The 23,141-nt window shown below is 45.3% G+C and overlaps 1 protein-coding gene across 1 annotated transcript in view; it reads left to right on the plus strand.

Annotated features, from left to right (window-relative positions):
- The window catches only part of LOC115468954 (alpha-(1,3)-fucosyltransferase 9-like), a 110,451-nt gene extending 88,183 nt beyond the window's left edge, over positions 1–22,268 (plus strand). The window contains exon 2 of the mRNA XM_030201139.1: positions 20,779–22,268. Within this exon, the coding sequence (XP_030056999.1) occupies positions 20,787–21,926 (1,140 nt within the window). The 5' untranslated portion in view covers positions 20,779–20,786 and the 3' untranslated portion in view covers positions 21,927–22,268. The remainder of the gene's footprint in view (positions 1–20,778) is intronic.
- The last annotated feature ends 873 nt before the right edge of the window (positions 22,269–23,141 follow it).

The raw sequence follows: 23,141 nt of genomic DNA on the forward strand, positions 1-23,141 counted from the left end.
AAAAACAATTAAAATTTAGAGATGATGGTAAATGTTCAATTATTGATGTATGGAGGGCAATGCGTCGCAATCTATCGCCAATAGATATGGAATCTTCACCCGCGATGACTACCATTCACCAAGGGTTGGGCCCTCAGCTGCAGGAGGTCAGCAGGACTTACGAGCTAGATGATTCAGAAAGAAGGGTAGAGGCCAAAGCTTCTTGCAACTCCAGTAAGTGGAGAGCCTGTCTCTTTTGTTCATGGACCAATTGATGCATCTGTTGAAACTCATGCTCAATAATGTCTCATTTCTCACACCGGGTAATGTTGGGGTCTGTGCATCTGTCCTTTAATTTAGCTATTCTTTGCTGCAACATAGCCTTCAGATCAGATACATTATCGGGTAGCTGTTCTTTGCTAGCAGTCGTTTCCTCGGTGAGGGACGTCAACGGGATTCCTGTATCCATCTGGGGAAAGGCATAACTTAAACAGACCAGTGGTGCAATTTATGTGGTTAATTTATTGGAAGAAGTCATAATGCTAGCGGGAGGCATGAAGAGCCATTGCGTAAATACAAGAATTAGACAAGGGGTTAGGAGGCGGGTCGTGGGTATAAATGGGGGCCAGGGAGGAGGATATGAGGGGCAATCGGAAGGAGGAAAATGGGAGAAAATAAAAAGGTGCAAGAGTCGGTAGAGCATCACAGAGGAGGGCCGTGAGGTGTATCCCAAGTATGGTGCGTCCCAAAACAAAAAAGCATCGAAAATGAAAAATTAAAAAAAAAAAATTTTAGAAAACCACCCTGAGGGGTGTAAGATAAAAATAGGATAAAAACAAAATAAAAATAAAACAAAATATTATACATCTGAATTGCAGCAAGGCATATTCAGATGGCAATGCAAGAAAAAGGTTCCTTGAAAAACATAAATTGAAGAAAAGAACTTTCAAAAAAAAAATGCAGCCACCCTTGATTGACCTTCACATAGAGTTTAAGTATCCCTTTTCAATCAATTAAAGAAGTAGGAAGAAGCATATCGCTTTAAGACAAAATCACCACGTGGCAAGAGTTAGTTGAAGCAAGGTGTTAGTTAAATACACAAAGCATAAATTCCAGGACCGCTGCACACAAATAGTTTATCTCCAGTTTTTTCTCACAATCACTAGCAGTGAAAGGCAGAGAGATAAAAAAGCGCAATAGTTGGCATTCCAGGGGTTATTGTGATAACCTGTTTTAAATAGAAAGGAATCAGAAAGTGGAATGCATAATTTTCCCTATTTATGTCTGAAAGCTTTATCAATTCTCTGTTCAAGAATACTACAAAATCTATGATCAGCGCAAAATGTTCCCCCAAATGGCCAGTTCAAGGGAATATTTCTCGCATTTATTCCATAAAACGGATAATGGTTATTAAATATTGCTTCTTTCTTAGACAAGGAAATAATGAAAAGCTTTCAGATATCACACATACCATAGAGAGATTTCAAAAATGAAGGCTTTATATTCATGAAAAAACTAAAGAAGTGATTGTCACATCAATTTTAACAGCGTAACAGTTAAAGCAGAAAACATTTTAACAATGAGCAATACACAGCTTTTATTTAAAAGGGATCCCGTATAGAGTAAAATGGCATAAATAAGTCAGTAAAGGTATATATATATATATAAACATAAAATGAATATCCTCTGGGGATCGTTCATCCCTGCAGTTGATAAGAACTCCCCAGGGAAGGTATGCATAGAAACAAATAAATAACTTGCTGACTTAGTTAGGTCATTTGTATGGTACCATAAATATACACTTGAAATTAAACCAAGAGAAATATAAAATAAAAACATGTCACCTGTAATAGAAACAGAAACATCACACCAATACATATACAGAGAAATGGTTTCTGGATACTAAATGAGGAGCTGAGTAGTATGAGTAACTGAGAGCAACAAAATCAAATCGGGTTCGGGGTAACGCCTAGTCATTATGGGGTGGGTAATATTGTCTGGAGAAACTTTGAGAGGCTTCTGCAGTTTATGTGGAACGTGGGCTAGCACAGAGCGAGAAGCACCTGTGTCAATTAGAAAAGGGACGGGAACATCACAGATAAGCAGGGTGATCATAGGATCATCCAATCCTGCAGTAGTGCGGACTACGCCTAGTCACTGTGGGCGGCGTTGGTCTGGGTTCCATAGAGGGAAGGACTGCCGTTCTGGAGGATTTTGGCGGAGCTGATTTCTGGGTATACAGTGTGGTGGTTGTGAACAATCGCGTGCATAATGACCGTATTGCTGACAGCGGTAGCACATGACATCGGGAAAGCGATCAGGACTAGGCCGGGAACGGTAGTCTCTGGGTCGTCTATTGGAATCAGGGGGCCCCCGTGGGGGACCTCGCTGAGGTTGAGAGCGGCGACCGCGTTCTTCAGGGTAATCAGTTCTACGGTCTTGGCGATGTGGGTTATCTAGCGAGGGGAGGTCACTCGGTCGCCTGCGGTCTCTCTGTGGCTGTCGTATCTGCATCCGAGAGACACGTAGCGATGGGGAGTCTGAAGGAGGTTGACGGTATTGACTATGAGGAAAGTGCCAGCATGGACATTCCATGGCGTAATGTCCCAATTGGAAACAACGGTTGCACTGTACTTCAGCTCGGTGGTTGGGAGTAGGCTGAGAGCGATAGTCCCGGCACTGATTGTTAGCTCTAGGAGCATTGGAGTTATGTGGAATGAGTGAATCGGCTCTTGCAGGGGGCCGTCTACTAGGCCGCGGAGTAAGATTGACCTCACCAGGTATCAATAACGATGTCAGATCGACAGTGTCTGGGATCACGTGATCAGTAATAGTCGATAGCCATCTACTGAGGATCTGGTAGTGGAGATGACGGGTGGAATCGGGTGTGTATGTGTAAATAAAGTCTAATAACCTTTGCAGAGTTTTGGTATTAAAGGTGCCCTTACGGGGCCATGAGAGTCCAGGCTGAAACTTATTCCAGGAATGCCATATTTGGCAAAACTTTATAAGATTTATGTGGTCTCCTGGGAAGTGATTTATCACTCTCTCAAGAGGCAGCATAATGAATTGGGTACCAGAACTCTGGTATGGTAGAACACCGATATCTGGGTTGTGTCAAATTGTATTGGCAAATCTTGTCTTATAAAACGCCTATATCACTACTATCTGTTACTATTATCTCCAAAAAAATCCGAATATACAATGGCAAGCTTCATAGTAACACATGCAATAAATGAAAATATACTCACGATTCGTGCAATGTAATCTCCAGGGCAGAAAATTAATCGAGAAAGAGGACAGTTGGCGGGATCACTACGCCCGTCCAAAATCTCGGTGGCATACCGCAAAATAGAAAGGTTTTGTTTCGGACGGAAAGTCCTTACCAGGGTTCTGAATAGATGTCAGATCACCAGTATTACCATAGGCATGGTGAGCACACACAACAGAAGGGCTAGGCACTTCATGTTGGTAGTTTTCATAGTTAAATGTAAGATCTGGACTGTACCAAAGGCAATTGGCGGTTAATGAAAATGAGTAACAAAATTAATCCTAGGGTCTTAACCAGAGGTAGTGAACAACATCACCCAATATGTATAATGACGGGACCTAGTGAGCAAGTGGTCTACAAATAAGCTTCAGACCTGTAATTTGCTATAGAAAAAAAAATGAACTAAATTAGTAATATATATATTGACCAGATCTAGAACCCGGTACAAGGTCAGTGGTTCAAAAGGCAGCTTCAGAGACAGCAAGGAGACCTAGAAATGATAATGTGCTAACAGTTTACAAAAACATGCGATGATTATCCTGATAGTAGAACATGCAGAGACATAACACAATCATACTCACGCATCTATTAATGTACTCCAACATAGGGACCCGAAATAAAAATTACTAATTGGCGGGAAGCTCAACGCTTTTACCGCAGGTTAAATTAACCGACAAATGACAGTCACAAAGAGGAAAGGAGGAAAGGAAAGGAGAGTTTAAGAAAAAAGTACAAAAAGTGAATGGTGTCAGCTATTATGTATCTATACTACTCTACCCCTAATTAATAAAAACTACTCCCCAGAGTGTGCTTCTAAAGACAGGAGTGATCCCTGCTCCTACTGCCTGCCAAGAGTTATCCCTGCTACGATTGGCCATGGGTTCCAACCCATGATAGAGCCCCCCAAAAAGGGACATTGCGAACACTCCCAAAAAGAACTCCGAAAACCAGCGAACAAGGTATCATGAATCAAGGAGCAGTGGTTCACAGGGTTTCCGCTGATTAGGAGTTTACTCTTCTGCAACTAACCTCCCCAATGGACCTTATAAACCAAGCAAAAATTTATGGTTAGGAGTCATCTCTTCTACCACTAACCTGCCTAAAACATTGAAAAAGTTAGGAGTTGGCTCGTCTACCACTAACGGTTCCAAAAATATTAAGAAGCCCTCGTCAACTAGTCCAAACTCGCAATGAAAAGCGTCAGACGTCTCTATATTGCTCCCACGCTCATCTGTACTAGGTAACTCATATGTGGGCAATAATGTCGAATCCGCAGGCCACTCCGAAAATGGAATGGAATTCTGCTCAAAATCTAATAATTGAGATACCGTCATCCATTGAAGGATTTGTGGCCTCAAATGGGTGTAAGTCCCGGACATCGGTATCAAAACCAATAATTATAACGTGACACTGGTATTTAAGAAAAGTAGAAATAAAAAGTAGAATAAAAATATAGCCTATCCCAGGGAAAAGCCCCTGAAACAAACTACAAAGATAGTAAAGATAAAATAGATATAATAAAAAAAAGGAAATTAAAAGAAAGATTTGTAACACTGAACATATGTAAGCTCTTGGGGGATGGTACAACCATAAAAGAGCCATTAGTTGGAACACATTAGTCAGAACAAAAAATGTGAAAAATTTCACGTTCATCATTCGCTAGACAATATGTTTTCCACTCAACAAACCACGAGAAGGAAACTCAAGAGCATTAAAGAGGACACAAAAAAGTGAGCAAGGATGGGGCAAATAATACAAATAAATTCATCCATACAGTTATACCTGTAGTACAACAGGAAAGTAAATTATATGTAAAGATAAAGTGGAGAAATAAAAAAGTTGTGTAGCTATGACCATAAAATTAAAACACAAAACTTGAGCATCGCAGTTCAAGCATAAAAGTCTGAAAAATATATGGCATGCAGAAAATGGGGAAGTGGGTGGGACTTAGAGATTGATGGACAGGCATTGCGGACCATTAATCAAGCAGCTTTATATTCTCCCTAGTACCGGGGAGTAAAGGAATGAGCAAAAAACAAACAAAATAAACATATAGAGTATATATTAAAAAAAAAAAAGAAAGGAAACAGACTGTGGGGATAACCATATACAGTGGGGGAAATAAGTATTTGATCCCTTGCTGATTTTGTAAGTTTGCCCACTGACAAAGACATGAGCAGCCCATAATTGAAGGGTAGGTTATTGGTAACAGTGAGAGATAGCACATCACAAATTAAATCCGGAAAATCACATTGTGGAAAGTATATGAATTTATTTGCATTCTGCAGAGGGAAATAAGTATTTGATCCCTCTGGCAAACAAGACCTAATACTTGGTGGCAAAACCCTTGTTGGCAAGCACAGCGGTCAGACGTCTTCTGTAGTTGATGATGAGGTTTGCACACATGTCAGGAGGAATTTTGGTCCACTCCTCTTTGCAGATCATCTCTAAATCATTAAGAGTTCTGGGCTGTCGCTTGGCAACTCGCAGCTTCAGCTCCCTCCATAAGTTTTCAATGGGATTAAGGTCTGGTGACTGGCTAGGCCACTCCATGACCCTAATGTGCTTCTTCCTGAGCCACTCCTTTGTTGCCTTGGCTGTATGTTTTGGGTCATTGTCGTGCTGGAAGACCCAGCCACGACCCATTTTTAAGGCCCTGGCGGAGGGAAGGAGGTTGTCACTCAGAATTGTACGGTACATGGCCCCATCCATTCTCCCATTGATGCGGTGAAGTAGTCCTGTGCCCTTAGCAGAGAAACACCCCCAAAACATAACATTTCCACCTCCATGCTTGACAGTGGGGACGGTGTTCTTTGGGTCATAGGCAGCATTTCTCTTCCTCCAAACACGGCGAGTTGAGTTCATGCCAAAGAGCTCAATTTTTGTCTCATCTGACCACAGCACCTTCTCCCAATCACTCTCGGCATCATCCAGGTGTTCACTGGCAAACTTCAGACGGGCCGTCACATGTGCCTTCTGGAGCAGGGGGACCTTGCGGGCACTGCAGGATTGCAATCCGTTATGTCGTAATGTGTTACCAATGGTTTTCGTGGTGACAGTGATCCCAGCTGCCTTGAGATCATTGACAAGTTCCCCCCTTGTAGTTGTAGGCTGATTTCTAACCTTCCTCATGATCAAGGATACCCCACGAGGTGAGATTTTGCGTGGAGCCCCAGATCTTTGTCGATTGACAGTCATTTTGTACTTCTTCCATTTTCTTACTATGGCACCAACAGTTGTCTCCTTCTCGCCCAGCGTCTTACTGATGGTTTTGTAGCCCATTCCAGCCTTGTGCAGGTGTATGATCTTGTCCCTGACATCCTTAGACAGCTCCTTGCTCTTGGCCATTTTGTAGAGGTTAGAGTCTGACTGATTCACTGAGTCTGTGGACAGGTGTCTTTCATACAGGTGACCATTGCCGACAGCTGTCTGTCATGCAGGTAACGAGTTGATTTGGAGCATCTACCTGGTCTGTAGGGGCCAGATCTCTTACTGGTTGGTGGGGGATCAAATACTTATTTCCCTCTGCAGAATGCAAATAAATTCATATACTTTCCACAATGTGATTTTCCGGATTTAATTTGTGATGTGCTATCTCTCACTGTTACCAATAACCTACCCTTCAATTATGGGCTGCTCATGTCTTTGTCAGTGGGCAAACTTACAAAATCAGCAAGGGATCAAATACTTATTTCCCCCACTGTATGTTACTGAAACACCGATTTCAACAAAAGGCAAGAAAGGCATTGTAACATGTGTAGTCCAGAGTTATACCCCTAGAATAAATGAAATAAGAAAAATACATCTTAAATGCTTTTGGGGCGGGTACCAGATAGATTGGAAGTAGCATCTAAACGGGAAAATATAAGAGAAGCATATATTATAATAAATTGTGAAACAGGACACCAGAATCGTGGTGCAAATATGACAAGTTAATACCCATAAATATGACAAATTAATACCCATACACTCAGAAAAGGAACATAGTAAATAAAATAAGCTCGAATGCGATGGCAGGAAGCTTTTGTGCCTAAACAGGTGAAAGGGAAAAAAAACAAATTAAAACATGTGATTTTTACACCAAGAACTTCTAATGATACGGCATGAAACATACATACTAATCAGTGACTGAAATGACTTGTCTAAATGATGACAAACAGAACAGCTGCAGCATTAGAAGGAAAGAGAAGGTGGGTTGGGTTATAAAAAACCAACAGGAAATAACTGAAGAAGTGAAGCAACGCTGTATTCTCATGGCACGCAGGCATCATATTCTCAACCGGAAAGGTAAAACTTATTTTATATACATATCAATTAAGGTAAAAGCAAAGAAATGCTTCTATATACTACATAATACTTCTACTATCATATAAGTTATACAAGGGCTTATCTAGCTCTTAATGTAACAATAAACCTTTGTAATTTCAAGCAACTTTCTGTGTTAGATCCTAGTTTACCATGCTGTCGAACAAAAACAGAAAACCTGTTATAAAGACTTACATATTATTTAAAAGTGATAGTCATTCTCAGGACGTGGAAATATTCATTAGGAAACATTATAACATAAGTCATTACTGCAAGTGTTAAAAATAAGCCAGTCCAAGTTGTATACACTCGGAGGACGAAAACCACAATGCAAGCGAGGAAGTGCAGTATTTCCTGTAGATAACATTATAATATAGTTAGGCTCACCGATTATTAAAATTGTTAAAAAGCATCCTTCAAATGAGATTTAAATATGAAGACAATTTATAATTCTGACAATCTATAATATTGTTCAAAACCAGGATTCAAAAACCCATGTTTCCTGAAGAAAATCAGGCTTGTGGTATTATTTAAAGTCAAACCATTAACTAACACGATAGTACGGTGCTGGGGCTGTAACTTATATTTCTTTTAAACGAGTACACCATTAAAACAGAGCACAAGAAACCAGAACTATATGAGTATCGGAGATCCAAAGCATACGAGAATCTTATCTAGAGGGTGAATAAGATCCCCTCATATCTAGCGCAGTATAACACAAACAGTAAAATGTCCATATATAGTACAAGCAATAGAAGCTGATGGGCGGGGACAGCATAACGCCTAGCTTATAACGAGAGCAGGAAATAAGCTATATAGTGTCTAAAAAGCAAACTGTAAAGGTATATTTCCTAATTATGTCACAATAAAGCCCCATTTCAAACTACAAATTCAGGAGAACCTCAGCAATTATATATGAAATTATGCACAGCTTGGGAGAAAGAAACATCGCCTGGCATTGTCAACAACAGGAAATCTTAATATAAAAGTGAATTCAGAACCGATTACACAAGCTAGAAGAGACCAAAAGCAAATGTCAAAAAGGAAAATAAATGACAAACCTTAAGCATTATTAAAGCACTGACAATACATGAAGGAGAAGAGCATGCTTCTGAAGTCCAAATAGAGTAGAAAAACAAGTCACAGAGCCGGGGGACAGGAGAATGCTGTATAATGGACAAGAGACCTTTTGCAAGGGGAAAGTATAGGTGGAAGTGAGATAAGTTTAACAGTCTTACAGCCAAAGCTGTGACAGGAGAGATGGAGGCGCCGGCGTGCTCTAGCCCGGTGCAGAGGCCTTCGACGCCGACGCCGCTTGCGGTGCCGGTCTCGACTGCCACGCAGGTGGAGTCCCCGTCGACGTCGATGGAGGGAGCTTTATCCCCGCCGGCGCGGGAGTCCACCGCTCGACGACGCCACCGAGGACTCGGTGCCTCGAAGTCGAGCCGGGCCCGGTTGAGGTCTGAGCTACAGGAGCTCATGTCCGACACTGAGGAAGAGGCCTCATGGGGGGAGGAGGAGGACCCCAGATATTTCTCCTCAGAGGAGTCTGTGGGCCTTCCCTCCGACCCCACTCCTTCATCGGAGAGGAAGCTCTCGCCATCTGAGAGCCTCTCCTTTGCCTCCTTCGTCAGGGATAGGTCTATCTGCATTCCCTTCCCCGTGGTCTCCGTGGATGAGCCGAGGGCCGAGATGCTCGAGGTCCTCGACTATCCATCACTACCTAGAGAGTCCTCCACGGTACTGTTGCACAATGTCCTCAAAGAGACACTGCTTCAGTCGGCAATGCTCCACCTCCTGCCCTCCTCCACCTCCGTGCCCCGCCCCCCCGATTTCATCCCCGCCGCTCCCCCCCCCACCGGACCCCCCCCCTCCACCATAATGGCCGGTGCAGCGCCTCTCACCTATGTTTGAAGGCGCTGCACAGGATGGATCAGCTGTTCTTGAGCTCTTCTGTCTCCTCCGATGTCTCCTTCTTCTTCCTGTGTCCGCCCTCCTCTGACGTCAGCTATCTTCGAGCAACTCAGCCACCCTGCTCGAAGAACTAAAGCTTATGTGATAGCACACACCCCAGCACCTAGCAGAGCAGCGATACATTCAGAGCCAGAGGAGCCCTCCGATCCTGAAGAACTAAACTTACCCTCAGCACTGGGAATGCGAACCAAAGAAAGAAAGCCCGAGGTGCGACACATCACGGAAGCTGACTCTCAGTGCATCAACGCGCATGTATATATACGCTCTGATGCACCACCACCGCCTCCAGGGGCACCATTTCGACACTCCGTAGGCATTCAAGAAACAACAAAGCGGTCACATCCCACGTATATCCCTACAGAGGGCCAGACCAATCCACCAGCAGCGGTCACCACTGCTCAACCTGAAACCTCAACGGGAGACGAGCTAGTGAGATATCTGGCGCGCAAGGATCTGGGAGGCTCGGGACTTAACCAGTTCGATGGCCGCCCCGAGCGTTACCGGGCATGGAAGTCAGACTTCAAGGTTGCCATCGCGAACATGAGGCTCACTCCCAAGCAAGAGATGAACATGATGCTACACTGGCTGGGGAAGGAAACAGCTGTACGCGTAGAGGAATTGAAGCACTCCTATCTGAGTGACCGTCTAAAGGGTTAGAAGAGATGTGGGAAAGACTCGAGGAGTACTACGGGAGCCCGGAAGCCATAGAGAATTCGTTGTTCAACAAGTTGGATAGATTCCCAACGATATCCGTTAGAGACCACTACAAGTTGCAAGAACTGGGAAACCTCCTTCATGAGCTGGAAGCAGTCAAGGCCGAGAATGGATTTCCAAACCTCAGCCAGCTAGACTCGCCTCAGGGCACCAAGAGCATCTTAGGGAAGTTACCATATGACATAAGGGAAAAGTGGTCAGTAGTCGGCACACGATACAAGGCAGAGAATCAAGGGAAGTATCCTCCCTTCAGTATCTTCACAAGTTTCACAAGGGACATAGCCAAAAGGAGAAACGACCCCTGGTTCATGGTAGAACCATCTGAATCTGGACCGTCCTGGGAAGGGAATCCGTCCAGAACATACAGGAAACCCATTTCTGTGCATAAGACGGAAGTATCATCCTCAACGCCTGACCCTCTTCCCAACACGGAGAATGCAGAGGTCCCCAACGAGCAGTGTCCAATACACAAGGCGCCCCATCCGCTCAGAGAGTGTCGGTGGTTCTTGAGGGTGCCTTTGAAAGAGCACATGGAGCTGCTTACGTGGTACAGATTCTGCTACAGGTGCTGTTCTTCCTCAGACCATCTCGCCAGAGACTGCACTGCCCCTGTCTGGTGCGCGGAGTGCGGCAGTAACCAACATATCTGTGCCCTACACCCCAGCGGAGCAAAGCCGTGTATCAACCCCGAAACAGATCACGGCGGGGAGACGGAAGAAAGGGAGGCGACGACGCGCCACGTCACGCCGAAGTGGACGAGGGTGTATGGGAAGACCCGCGAAGGGAGGTCTTGCACCAAGATATGTCTAGCCAAGGTGTATCCCGAAGGGCGACCCGAGGAAGCAGTAAAAATGTACACTATCATAGATGAATAGAGCAACCGGTCCCTTGCAAGATCAGAGTTTTTCGACCTGTTCAAGCTCCATCAAGCCTGTTCCTGTTACAGCATTAGGACATGTACAGGAATCGTGCAAATGTCGGGAAGAGTGGCGAGCGGTTACGTGATAGAGGCAATAGATGGAAGTGCCAAGTCACGGTTGCCCACACTGATCGAATGTGACCAGATACCAGATGACAAGAATGAAATTCCAACACCAGAGGTGGCATGGGACCACCCCCATCTAAGACCCATAGCCAACCAGCTCAGGCCTGTGGATCCAGACGCTGAAATCTTACTCTTGCTGGGCCGGGACGCGCCAGAACTCTTGTGCATCCATGAATCACGCAGGGGCCCGCGTGATGCTCCTTATACGCACCGTCTCGACTTGGGTTGGACAATAGTGGGCAACGTCTGCCTTGATAGAACAAAGCCAAACATCAAGGTGCTCGCCACCAACGGCCTGGAAGACGAGCGCGCTTCCTTATTTGAACCATGCACCAAGCACCTGACCAAAGAGACCCCCGCTTACAAGCAATGGAACAGACTCAACACTCTACCGATCCACCTCCACAGCAGATTTGAGTGAACACTTGGGAAGCTCGGTGCTCCACTCCACTGAAGATGATGACAAACTGGCCTTCTTTATAGAAGATAAAGAGTTCTTGAACGTCATGAAAAAAGAATTCAGGAAAGGCAAGGCGAACAGCTGGATGGTACCCCTCCCATTTCGTAAGCCCAGGTCTCAGCTCCCGAACAACAGAAGTTATGCCCTTTCACAACTTGCTTCACTGCAGAAAACTTCGAGAAAGGAAACAGCCGCACGTGTAGAAGAATTGAATCCAGATCATCCCACCAAAGACAGTGAAGTACCTATCAAGGGTACAGAACATGGCAACGACCAGAGCGTCTATGCAGTACACCCAGATGATGCAGAACCGAACTCTAAACCCGAGTCGAATCATGGCGGGGAGACGGAGGAGGAAAAGGCACCAACATTCCAAGCCACTCCGAGATGCAAGAAGGTGTGTGAAGGAAACTGCGAAGGGAGATGCTGCACCAAGACATGCTTGACCGAAGTGCACCTTGAAGGACAACGTGGCAAAGCAGCCAAAACGTATGTCGTCATAGAGCAGTGCAACAGGCATCTCGTAAGATCAGAGCACTATGACCTGTTCGACATCCACCAAAACTACTCCCTAGACAGCATCAAAACTTGTGCAAAGGCCGTACAGGCAAGCAGCAAGCGGTGACGCGATAGAGGATATGAATGGCGACACCATGCCACGGTCACCCACAAGGGCTGAACTTGAACAGATACCAGATGACAAGGGTGAGATTCCCACGATAGAAGGCTGCCCGGAATCACCCTTACCTGAAGCCCACAACCGACCAGATTGCCTACTTGAATCCAGATGCTGAGATCTCGTTCTTGCCAGACAGACATGTACCAGAATCCCTGGACATCCGTGAATCATGCAAGAGCCCACGCAGTGCTCCCTATGCACACCCACCCAACTTGGGTTGGACAACAGTAGGCGATGCCTGCCTCAAGTGAACAAGAAAGTCAAATGTCAAGGTACTTCATACCAATGTCCTAGACAGTGGGCGCTCTTCCTTGTTCGAGCCATGTACCAACCATCTAACTACCAAAGAAGCTCCCGCCCAGAAGAAACAGAGCATTGTCCCAACGCTCTACAAAACAGTCTCTCAAGCAGACCTAGGAGAACACCTGGGAAGCTCAGTGTTCCAGAACACCAAAGATGGAGACGAACCAGCCTTCTCCATAAAAGATAAAGAGTTCCTGAGCATGATGAACAAAGAGTTCAGTAAAGATGAGTCATTCCCTTCAGTAGACCATGCCAGAGACCTGAAAGATCTAGACTTGGGTTTGGACACACCCTTGTTTCAACGCTGCCTTGGCCTAAGCTGGGAATTCACCCTTTGGGTCTCCACCCAGCTGCAACAGCGCACCCAATGAAGCATCCTGTCTACAGTGAATGGCCCGTATGATCCACCACCAAGATTTTGCTTCCTGGACCACCCAAAGAAGCACAAGCACAAAGAGTCGCCATCCTCCCATGAAGACCAAAGACCCATAGACTCTCTCTCTCTTTTTGTGTTGTCTAGAGTTGTTGTTGTCTGTCTCTCATTTCAGCTCCTGTGTGATGAAGAAGATGACCCAACAGCCAGTGTCGCAACTGTGGTCATGATCCCTCTTTGACTCACCCTTTGTTCCGAGGCTCCCGTTCCTGTCAATTTGTTCCAGCATCCTGAATCCTGTTCCCGTCCAGCTTGTTCAAGTATCCTGCACCTGGTTCCAGCATCCCAGCATCCTGAATTCTGTTCCTGCTAAGCCAAGTCCATCCCAGCATCTGGTTCCAGCCAAGCCAAGCTTGTTAGTCCAGTCCTGCTTGGGAGGCCTGCCTCCTGCTGCCGTTCGATGACAATAAGCCAAGGACTCACGTTGTTCCAGAGTTTGCGACTGTTTGTTTAAAGCCTGGGGTCGTGACAGCTGAAAGACAACCTGAATACAGACAATGGACTTTGCATGCAATTAGTTTGATAACGTGCGATAATAATAATAGTGGTATCTCCGATACCAGACGGGGAGTGTTCTGTCCCCTGACAGCCTGGCACTAGTCATAGTGTGACCCTAAAATGTGTTAATGCCTTCACTGCTATTCTTACTCCTAAAGATCTTGACTGCTGCAGTCTTCACTGCTAAGATATGTGTGTGAGCAATGCATTGTGTGCAATGTAGTTCACAGACAACGCAACCCCACTTGCCTGTCTGTATAAGATCTGTTACTACTGGTTGTGATGCTCCTTAGATCACACCTCTGTCTCAACCAAGCTTGGCTTCTTTGTTTACGTGCCAGCACTTCCTGGCCATTCTTGCTATCTCTGTCCTGAGAGGTCAGCCAGGTATGACCTTTTCCTCCAATTAGGGGCTGCCCCCTAGAGCTGCCCTTGCCACTCGAGGGCAGGCTTTGTCCCTATTGGCCTTTCTACTCTTTCTTCTCTGAGTCTGTATGAGTTTCTAGCTCCGCCCCCCCCCCCCCCCCCCCCCCCCCACTGTCCATGAGGAGGACAGTATCCATTTTGCTCCAGGACAAAGCAATGATCCTGTTGTAGCTCTGGAAAAGCACTAGTCTTTTCACCCTGAAAATACTCTCCTAGAAGAGGGTACTGCACTCCCAAACACCTAACTCCGAGCTGCCTCTATCTGTGGAACTACTTTTCTTATCTCTGCAATGAGCTGATCCCACTTAAACTTCTACCTTCTCTCCACTGATAAAGCTCACAAACTACAGGGTTCCTTTGTGCTTATGAACATCTAACTGTGAGTAATCATCTATGTTATTCAATAAAGGAACTTCAGAAAAGAACAAGAGATTTAGGTGTGTTGATGTGCTAGGGGTTTATACTTCAAGATATTGAGACTTATAGCTAAATAACTCTTAAGAAACAGCTATACAAGTCTCGAGAGACTTGACACCACTCTCATATAGACCCCCTTGGAGATTGGCACTATAGCACTTAGAATATATAGAATATCGGGCACATAGGTGCCTAAACTATCAATTTATTGGCACCTTTGATGTGTGTAAGTGGCGCATACTTTACTCCTGGGAGAATTCTGCGCACAGTTTTTGAAAATTCTGTGCTGTTTATTTGCAGCGTTTTTGCATAGAATTTCCCCATCCTATGTCCTGAAATATCCTCCTATTTTTCTCTTCAAGCTCCTGGGACAGACCAAAGGTCCATCAAGCTCAGCATCCAGTTCACAAATACCTGGCAAGATTTCCAAAAAAGTTCAATACATTTTATGCTGCTTATCACAGAAATAAGCAGTAGATTTTCCCCAAGTCAATTTAATAGTGGTCTATGGACTTTTCTTTTAGGAAGCCGTCCAGACCTTTTTAAAACCCCGCTAAGCTAACCACCTTTACCACATTCTCTGGCAACAAATTCCAGAGTTTAATTACACGTTGGGTGAAGAAAACTTTTCTCCGATTCATATTAAATTTACTACTTTGTAGCTTCATCGCATGCCCCCTAGTCCTAGTATTTTTGGAAAGAATAAACAAATGATTCATATCTACCCATTCCACTCCACTCATTATTTTATAGACCTCTATCATATCTCACCTCAGCCGTCTTTTCTCCAAGCTGAAGAGCCCTAGACACTTTAGCCTTTCCTCATAGGGAAGTTGTCCCATCCCCTTTATCGTTTTTGTTTCCCTTCTCTGTACCTTTTCTAATTCAACTATATCTTTTTTCAGATGCGGTGACAAGAATTGAACACAATATTCGAGGTGCGGTCACACCATGGACTGATACAAAGGCATTATAATGCTCTCACTTTTGTTTTCCATTTCTTTCCTAATAATACCTAACATTCTATTTGCTTTCTTAGCCACTGCAGCACACTGAGCAGAGGGTTTCAACTTATCATCAACAACGATGCCGAGATCCCTTTCTTGGTTGGTGACTCCTAACGTGGAACTTTGCATTATGTAGCTATAGTTCGGGTTCCTCTTTCCCACCTGCATCACTTTGCACTTGCTCACATTAAACATAATCATGTAGACAGTGGTGTGCTGGAGCCGGCTCGCAAGAGCCGGTTGTTAAATTATTTAACATCTTGCGAGCCGGTTGTTCTGCAGGGCGAGCCGGCTCCGGTAAACGAGGTAAGCATGGCAGGAGGGCGCCACAAGCCATGCTTACCCCATTTACCTCACCTCCCACCACTGCCCTCGTTTGCCTGCGCCGGCCTGGGGGGTTTAAATCTTTTTTATTACCTCCATCCGGCCGCGTCATTGAAAGCCCTGCCTGTCTCTAGCTTTCCCTTTGTGAGTTCGTTCCCTCAGAGTCCTGCCTTCTGATGTCATTTCCTCTTTCCGCGAGGGCGGGACTCTCAGGGAATGAACTCAAAGGGTGTCAGGTCTCTCAAGGGGAAACAGGATTTGTGAGCCCTTGGGCCACTGCCGTAGAGCGACAGTGGCAGGCAAAACCCTCAACCAGTACTGGGCAACACACCAACATGGTAGGGAACTGCAGACATAGATAAGCAGGCAGGGATACAAGACTGGAACAAACTTCACCTACACTTGACCACCATTCCCCAGGGGTTGAGTCCCCAGGTGCAGGTGGCTGGCAGGACTTACAGGAGCCAGGAACACACACAGGGGAAAGGACTCAAGAGTAAGCTTGACTAACAGGGCCAGGAATCAGGACACAGAACTGGGGAAACCTCCCCAGGTAACAGGACTCGGCAACAAGCTTGCACAAACAAGGACTGGAGGGAAAGGCAGAGGGAAACAAGAACACAAAATAGACAGACAAGGCTAAACCCAAAGCTAGGTTACAACTACCATCTAATACCAGAACACAACAGAAGGCTGAACACCAGACAGCCACCAACACACAGGGAAATAAAACAGAAAGCCCACAAACAGATAGAACACTGAGGCAGAAGGCAGAAGCCCACAAACCAACACATGAAGGCAGTAGGCAAAAGCACACAAACCAATGGCATAGCAAGGGCGGGGCGGTGGGGGCGGTGTCAGCGGGTGTCAACGGATGGGGGGGTGCTCCGTCGAGAGCCGACAGCTCTTGTCTCCTGCCACCACCCTGCCTTTTTCAAAAAAATCCATGCAGCGGCGCAGGCAGCGCTTTGCATCTGCCCTGCGTGTGCTGTGAAAGGAGAAAATCGCCTCGCTGGCATCGGGCCTTCCCTCGCTGTGTCCCGCCCTCTTCTGAGGTAACTTCCTATTTCCTCAAGGGCGGGACACAGCGAGGGAAGGCCCGACGCCAGCGAGACGATTTTCTCCTTTCACAGCACACACAGGGCAGATGCGAGGCGCTGCCTGCGCCGCTGCATGGATTTTTTAAAAAAGGGCAGGGTGGTGGCAGGAGAAGAGGGTTCTGTCGGCTCTCGACAGAGGGGGGATGGGACTGGGTCGGGGGGGCTCAGATGGGAGAGGGGGAGCTCAGAGGGGAGAAGGGGATTGGGGAGGGTGGGGAGCTCAGATGGGTGAAGGGGATTGGGGAGGGGTGGGGGTGCTCAGAGGGGAGAAGGGGACTGAAGCTGGAACTGGGGTCTGACAAGGGGGCAGGAGGGGAAATGGGTCCATGCCTGGGGCAGGTGGGAGAATGGGTCTGGGGCTGAAAAGTGGGGATGCAAGGCATGTGGTGGATGAAGGGGTCTGGAACTGGGGGCTAAAAAGGAGGGTAGTTTGGATAAGGGGGCTAGTACTGGAACTGGGGGCTGAAAAGGGGCAGGGGCTGAAACTGTGGGGACTGAGGGCTTTAAAGGGGACAGGGAGAACTGGCTGGGGCTGAAGCTCGGGACTGGTGAGAGAAAAGGGCTGGGGACTGGTGGGATAGTGGGGCTGAAAAGGGGGGCAGGTGGGAGATGTGGGCTGGGGCTGGAACTAGGGGCAGACCCTGGATGGAAGGGGGTGCGTGAGGGAGGGCAGACCCTGGATGGATGGGAGAGGGAGGGCAGACCCTGGATGGATGGGAGATGGAGGGCAGACGGATTGAAGGGGCAGAGAGAAAGAGGGCAGACTGGGGCAAATGGTGGATGGTAGGGGCAGAGATAGAGGGCAGATATGGATGGAAGGAGAGAGAGAGATGGCAGACTGGGGCAGATGGTGGATGGAAGGGAGAGAGAGGGCAGATAGTGGATGGAAGGGACATTAGAGAGGGCAGACACTGGATGGCAGAGAGAGAGCGAAGACAGATGCTCGATGGAAGGAAGACAGTGAAAAGAATATGAGGAAAGCAAAAACCAGAGACAACAAGCTATAAATAAAATATATATTTTTATTTTTTTGCTTTAGGATATAGTATTGTAGCTGTGTTAATAAATGTTTATAAATAGAACATGTAAATAAGGTAATCTTTTTATTGGATTAATTTTAATGCATTTTGACTTAACTTTCAGAGAACAAAACCCCCTTCCTCAGGTCAGAATAGGATACTGTAACAGCACTATACTGTATTGACCTGAGGAAGGAGATTTTGGCCTCTGGAAGCTAAATGTATTAGTCCAATAAAATGGTATTATTTTATTTTCTGTATTTGTTTTATTTCTATTTGTTAATTTGTAAAGTGGTGATTGGTATTTGTTAGTTTTTTCAAATTTACATCTGCTGTCTTTATATTTTGCACAGTACTAGGGGACATTTTCTGTTTCTGTGGTGTTGCATTGTATGCAGAGTCTGGCATCGGGGGTTCAGTTTAATTTTTGTCTAAATAGAAAGTTTATGATTACTTATTCTATAGTGAATTAGGGTGTATCTGTGTTTGTGAAAAAGACATGGCTTTCGGTTGGCATTGACTGTGCAGGATCGACGATCTGTACTAATCTGTCTGTTTTCATTTTACAATAGGTGAATTGATGTTCTAGTGCTCACTGTAGTGTTTAAGATGCTTTCCTTTTCCTTGTGTGACTCGTACAAATTACTGTTTGTGGTATGGTAGAATTGCTCTATAGGTCCTGAGTGTTTCGTATTCTCGGTATGCCTAGTACTGGATTTGGGGGGGGGGGGGGGGGGGGTTAAAAAATGACCGGCCCTGGGTGTCAACTACCCTAGCTATGCCACTGCCACAAACAGACACACTAAAGTAGGAGGCAAAAGGCCAGAGACAGAACACAGAAGCAGAAGGCAAAAGCCCACAGACAGAACACAGAAGCCAAAGGCAAAAGCCCACAAACAAAACTCAGATGCAGAAGTGCAGAAGCACACCAACTGACCTATAGCGATGCAAAGGCAAACTTAGAAAGTTCCCAGGTGTTAATAAAGGCACTAGAGGTGAGGTCACCAGCAGGGTGGGGCTCAGCAACACAAGAGCAGAGCACAGCCTGGCTGGAACAGGATCCCAGAATGGACTAGCCTGGACTGGAACGGATTTCAGGATTTCCACCCAGGCTTCAGGATTTACACGCCAACTTAGCTTGGCTGGAGGAACCCCAAAGCAAGTCCGACAGGAAATATAGTCACAGTCATGACAAAGGGAAGGCTAGAGACGGGTAGGGCTTTCAATAACGCGGCCGCTTCGACGGAGGTAATCAAGAGAGCAAGGAGATTTGCTGGGTATGGGTGGCTGGAGGGGGGGCAGGGGAGAGAAGAGAATCGCTGGATATGGGTGGCTGGAGGGGGGCAGGGGAGAGAAGAGAATCGCTGGGTATGGGTGGCTGGAGGGGGGGGGGCAAGGGAGAGAAGAGTGGTTGATAACCGCTGTGCTAGTGGTTCCTGGTGCGGCAATGCCAACAACGTGATTGCCACGCAGCTTGATAAAAGAGGCACTTAATTTGGTTTTATTTGGAATAGAGGCTATAAGGCAGATTTTAGATAGAACGTACAAATTGGAAGTGAGAAATCCAAGTCAGTACGTATCAAATTCTAGTAATATTTTAGAAAAAAATCTGACATCGTAGATACATACAGAGGAATGACATGGACTTGCAAGCTATGTGCAGCAGGAGCAGCCATTTTACAATTGTCACTGTGTATGTTGATATTTCAGAACATAGTCATGTAAGTACAGAAAACTAGACATGCATATCTGCAATTCTGGAAACTTCACATCTATATTCTTCCATTTAGGAACAGAATCTACAATCATTTCGCAAAATCGATTTGGGGAGAGGGCAAAAAAAAAAACACTGGGGGATTAAGGGGGTGACCTCCCCATTTCCCTCCAGAAGAGCACTGCCTATGTCTTTGGTTTCTGGGTTCCCATATATTGCAATCTGTATGTCCTGAGTTAACCAGGTAGCTATCTGAGTATCATTGCTGAATAGTGCTGGTACCTGGGTAACTCCTGGCAGGCTGTTGACTCTTGGATAGCTGCCTACACAGAATATCCAAGCGCAATTCAACCAGCAGCGGTTAGTGTTTAGAAAAAACACGGACCACTACCAGCTGAATCTTACCCTTTTCATAAATATTAGTGAATTCCAAGTGCAGTGTGCATATAATTAGTTATTATTTCTATTTTATTCTTTTCTAAATACAATTTGTGATCTTTTTTGATGGGGGGGGGGGGTGTTTATTGTTCACTGAAAATGGTTCCATTGTTATTTTGAATTCACCAATAACAAGGCCTTTTCTGTAGTCAAAAAAGGGAAACAGATCTAAAAGATCAATCCATTCTCATTTCAGTGACGCATCACAGCATTATGTACTGAAAATCACTGATTCATCCAGAGCTGGTGCCAGGGGATTGGGTAGTCTAGATGAGCTTTCAGCCACAACAAACCTGCAAAAATGCATAATTGGACATCATACTATTAAATATTAAAGTTTGCTCTGTATATATGTATGTACCCATTTTCTCTGCAGATAAAATAATGTACTGTTGGTTCCTTGAGTTAGTGGGGCTGTCGGGATTTATTGTTTTGCTTTATCTGCTGCTACTTTTGCTTCAACTTACAAACTGCTGCCTACTGTTATCTAATGGTTGAGCTAGTCTCGGGTTTGCTTAATCAAAATCACTGACCTAATTATTTCAGAAAAGTATTCCTGTCATGCAAACTGATATACAGTGAAGCAATGTGCATGAATCATACTAAGGTGGCATTTAACCTAATGTTCTATGGCTTCTTCAATATTCATAATGGGTATTTTTTTCTCCCCAGCCCACATCATGGACTCAAAAATTACAAGACTTTTATGCAAGCCGATTCTCTCCTTGTGTCCTCGATTCTTCCTCGTCCTGGTTCTGCTCTTCTTTCTGTTCATATGTCTTTGGAACTTCATGGACCTCAACTCTACATTCTGTCATCCTGTAGAGAAAAGTCTCCCCACTATACTATTGCAGTCTGAGCCACAGAACAAGAACGGACCTTTCTCTAAAACTGAACAGAATAACCTTGAACTTACCATCTTGGTCTGGACTTGGCCTTTTGGCGAACGTTTCCCTCTAGACACTTGTGAAAAGGTGTATGGCATATCAGGTTGCCACCTCACTGATGATCACAGGTTGTATAAGCATGCTGATGCTGTGATCATCCATCACCAGGATGTGATGTATGTAAAAGGTAAGCTTCCCCAGGCTCCAAGACCACCTAACCAGTGGTGGGTCTGGTTCAACCTGGAGTCACCTAGCTACACACCTAACATGGATATGCTAGACAATCTGTTTAACCTGACCATGACTTATCGCTATGATTCTGACATTGTTAGACCCTATGGATGGCTAGAGGTGCTCAAGGAGCCTCAGGACTTTATTATTCCAAAAAAATCTAAACTAGTGGCTTGGGCTATTAGTAACTGGAATCCAAACACCCAACGGGTAAAGTATTATGAGGAGCTTAAGAAACACATCCCTATTGATATCTTTGGAAAGAAACATCAACCTTTGCATTGGGACAATTTAATTTCAACCATTTCCATGTATAAATTCTATTTGTCTTTTGAGAACTCAGTTCATGTGGACTATATCACAGAGAAGCTCTGGAATAATGCTCTGCTCTCAGGGGCTGTGCCTATTGTTTCTGGACCACCTCGGGAGAATTATGAACGTTTTCTTCCCCGAGATTCTTTTATACACATCAGTGATTTCCCCAGTGCTAAGGAAATGGCTGCATACCTGTTGGAACTGGATGCCAATAATGAGAAATATCAACATTATTTTCAGTGGCGATCCCGATTACGGGTGAGAAGGGAGGTTGGTTGGGATAATCATTACTGCAAAGCATGCCGTGTGCTACGCCATGCTCCTGCCTACAAAATCATTCCCAGTGTGGCCAAGTGGTTCAGTTCTCAGGACTACCCAGTTCAATGAGAACCGGCATATCTAGCATCATCAGTAATCCTGTATACAGCTTTATGCTCACTTTCTTCTTTGAATGATAATAGACTGGTTTTACCTCATCCATCAAAGTCCAAATGGGAATCAACAAGAGCTAGCACCTTTTATTTCTTGGCTCCAGCATACTACATTCAACTGGAAAAATTGTGCACTAAGTTCCGCTCCTTGTTGAAAACATATTTTAGGAATTAGCATTTAGCATAAACCAAGTTTGATTAAGTTCCCTGAGGTAACCTTGCCTGATTCTTTCTTTTATGAATGATTAATTCTTGGATATGAATGTGACTGTCCTGTTATTTTATGGATTTCTACTTTTAATTTCCTATATAATAATTCTCACCTCCAACGTTCTATGGGTCTTGCTACCTTTGTTCGTGACTTCTTCGGAGTTGGTGTGCTAGGCTCCGTAGCACAGGCTGACGTCACCATAGCCATTATGATGTCAACATCAGAACCTGCGAAAAAAGAAAAAAAACACATGCATGCCTCACAGCTGATCCACCCCCCCCCCCCCTAAAAAAAAAAAAACTGGCTTGCGCATATTTGAACCACCATACAGCTTGACAGCAAAAGAAAAAAAAAAGTGGCTCGAGCCTGCCTGACGCCACTGACGTGCTCAACAGCCGTCCTCCCAACTTACCGCAGTGACTCAAGCCTGCCTGCCTCGCGAATTAGACACCCTCCCAGTTAATGAGTGACGAGACACAAGAACGAAAAGCAACAGAGAATAAACAACGACAAAACGATCGAGAACCATGCCACAAAAACAATCTCCACACATACCAGCGAGAGGAAAAAAAAGGTCCTGCACGCACCTGTGCCGCCATAAAGGCAGACCATTAGCGAGGAAAAAACCCTGTGCCGCACACACGCACGCATTAAAGTAACAGAAGCTACAGCTTATTTAAAAAAAAAAAACTTTAAAAGATGCTCACTCTCAATGTCTGTAGACCCTGAAACTCGGAGGGAGGGAGGGGATGACCCTGGAACTCGGAAGGAGAGAGGGAGGGGGGACCCTGGAACTGGGAGGGAGGGAGGGGGGCCCCTGGCACACACTCTCATTCTCACACACACACTCTCTCTCTCACAGACACACTCGCACCCAGTCTCACTCTCTCTCTGTCACACACACACTCGCACATTAGTACATAAGTAATGCCATACTGGGAAAAGACCAAGGGTCCATCG

The sequence above is a fragment of the Microcaecilia unicolor genome, chromosome 4 (assembly GCF_901765095.1).
Source record: "Microcaecilia unicolor chromosome 4, aMicUni1.1, whole genome shotgun sequence".
NCBI lineage: Eukaryota > Metazoa > Chordata > Amphibia > Gymnophiona > Siphonopidae > Microcaecilia > Microcaecilia unicolor.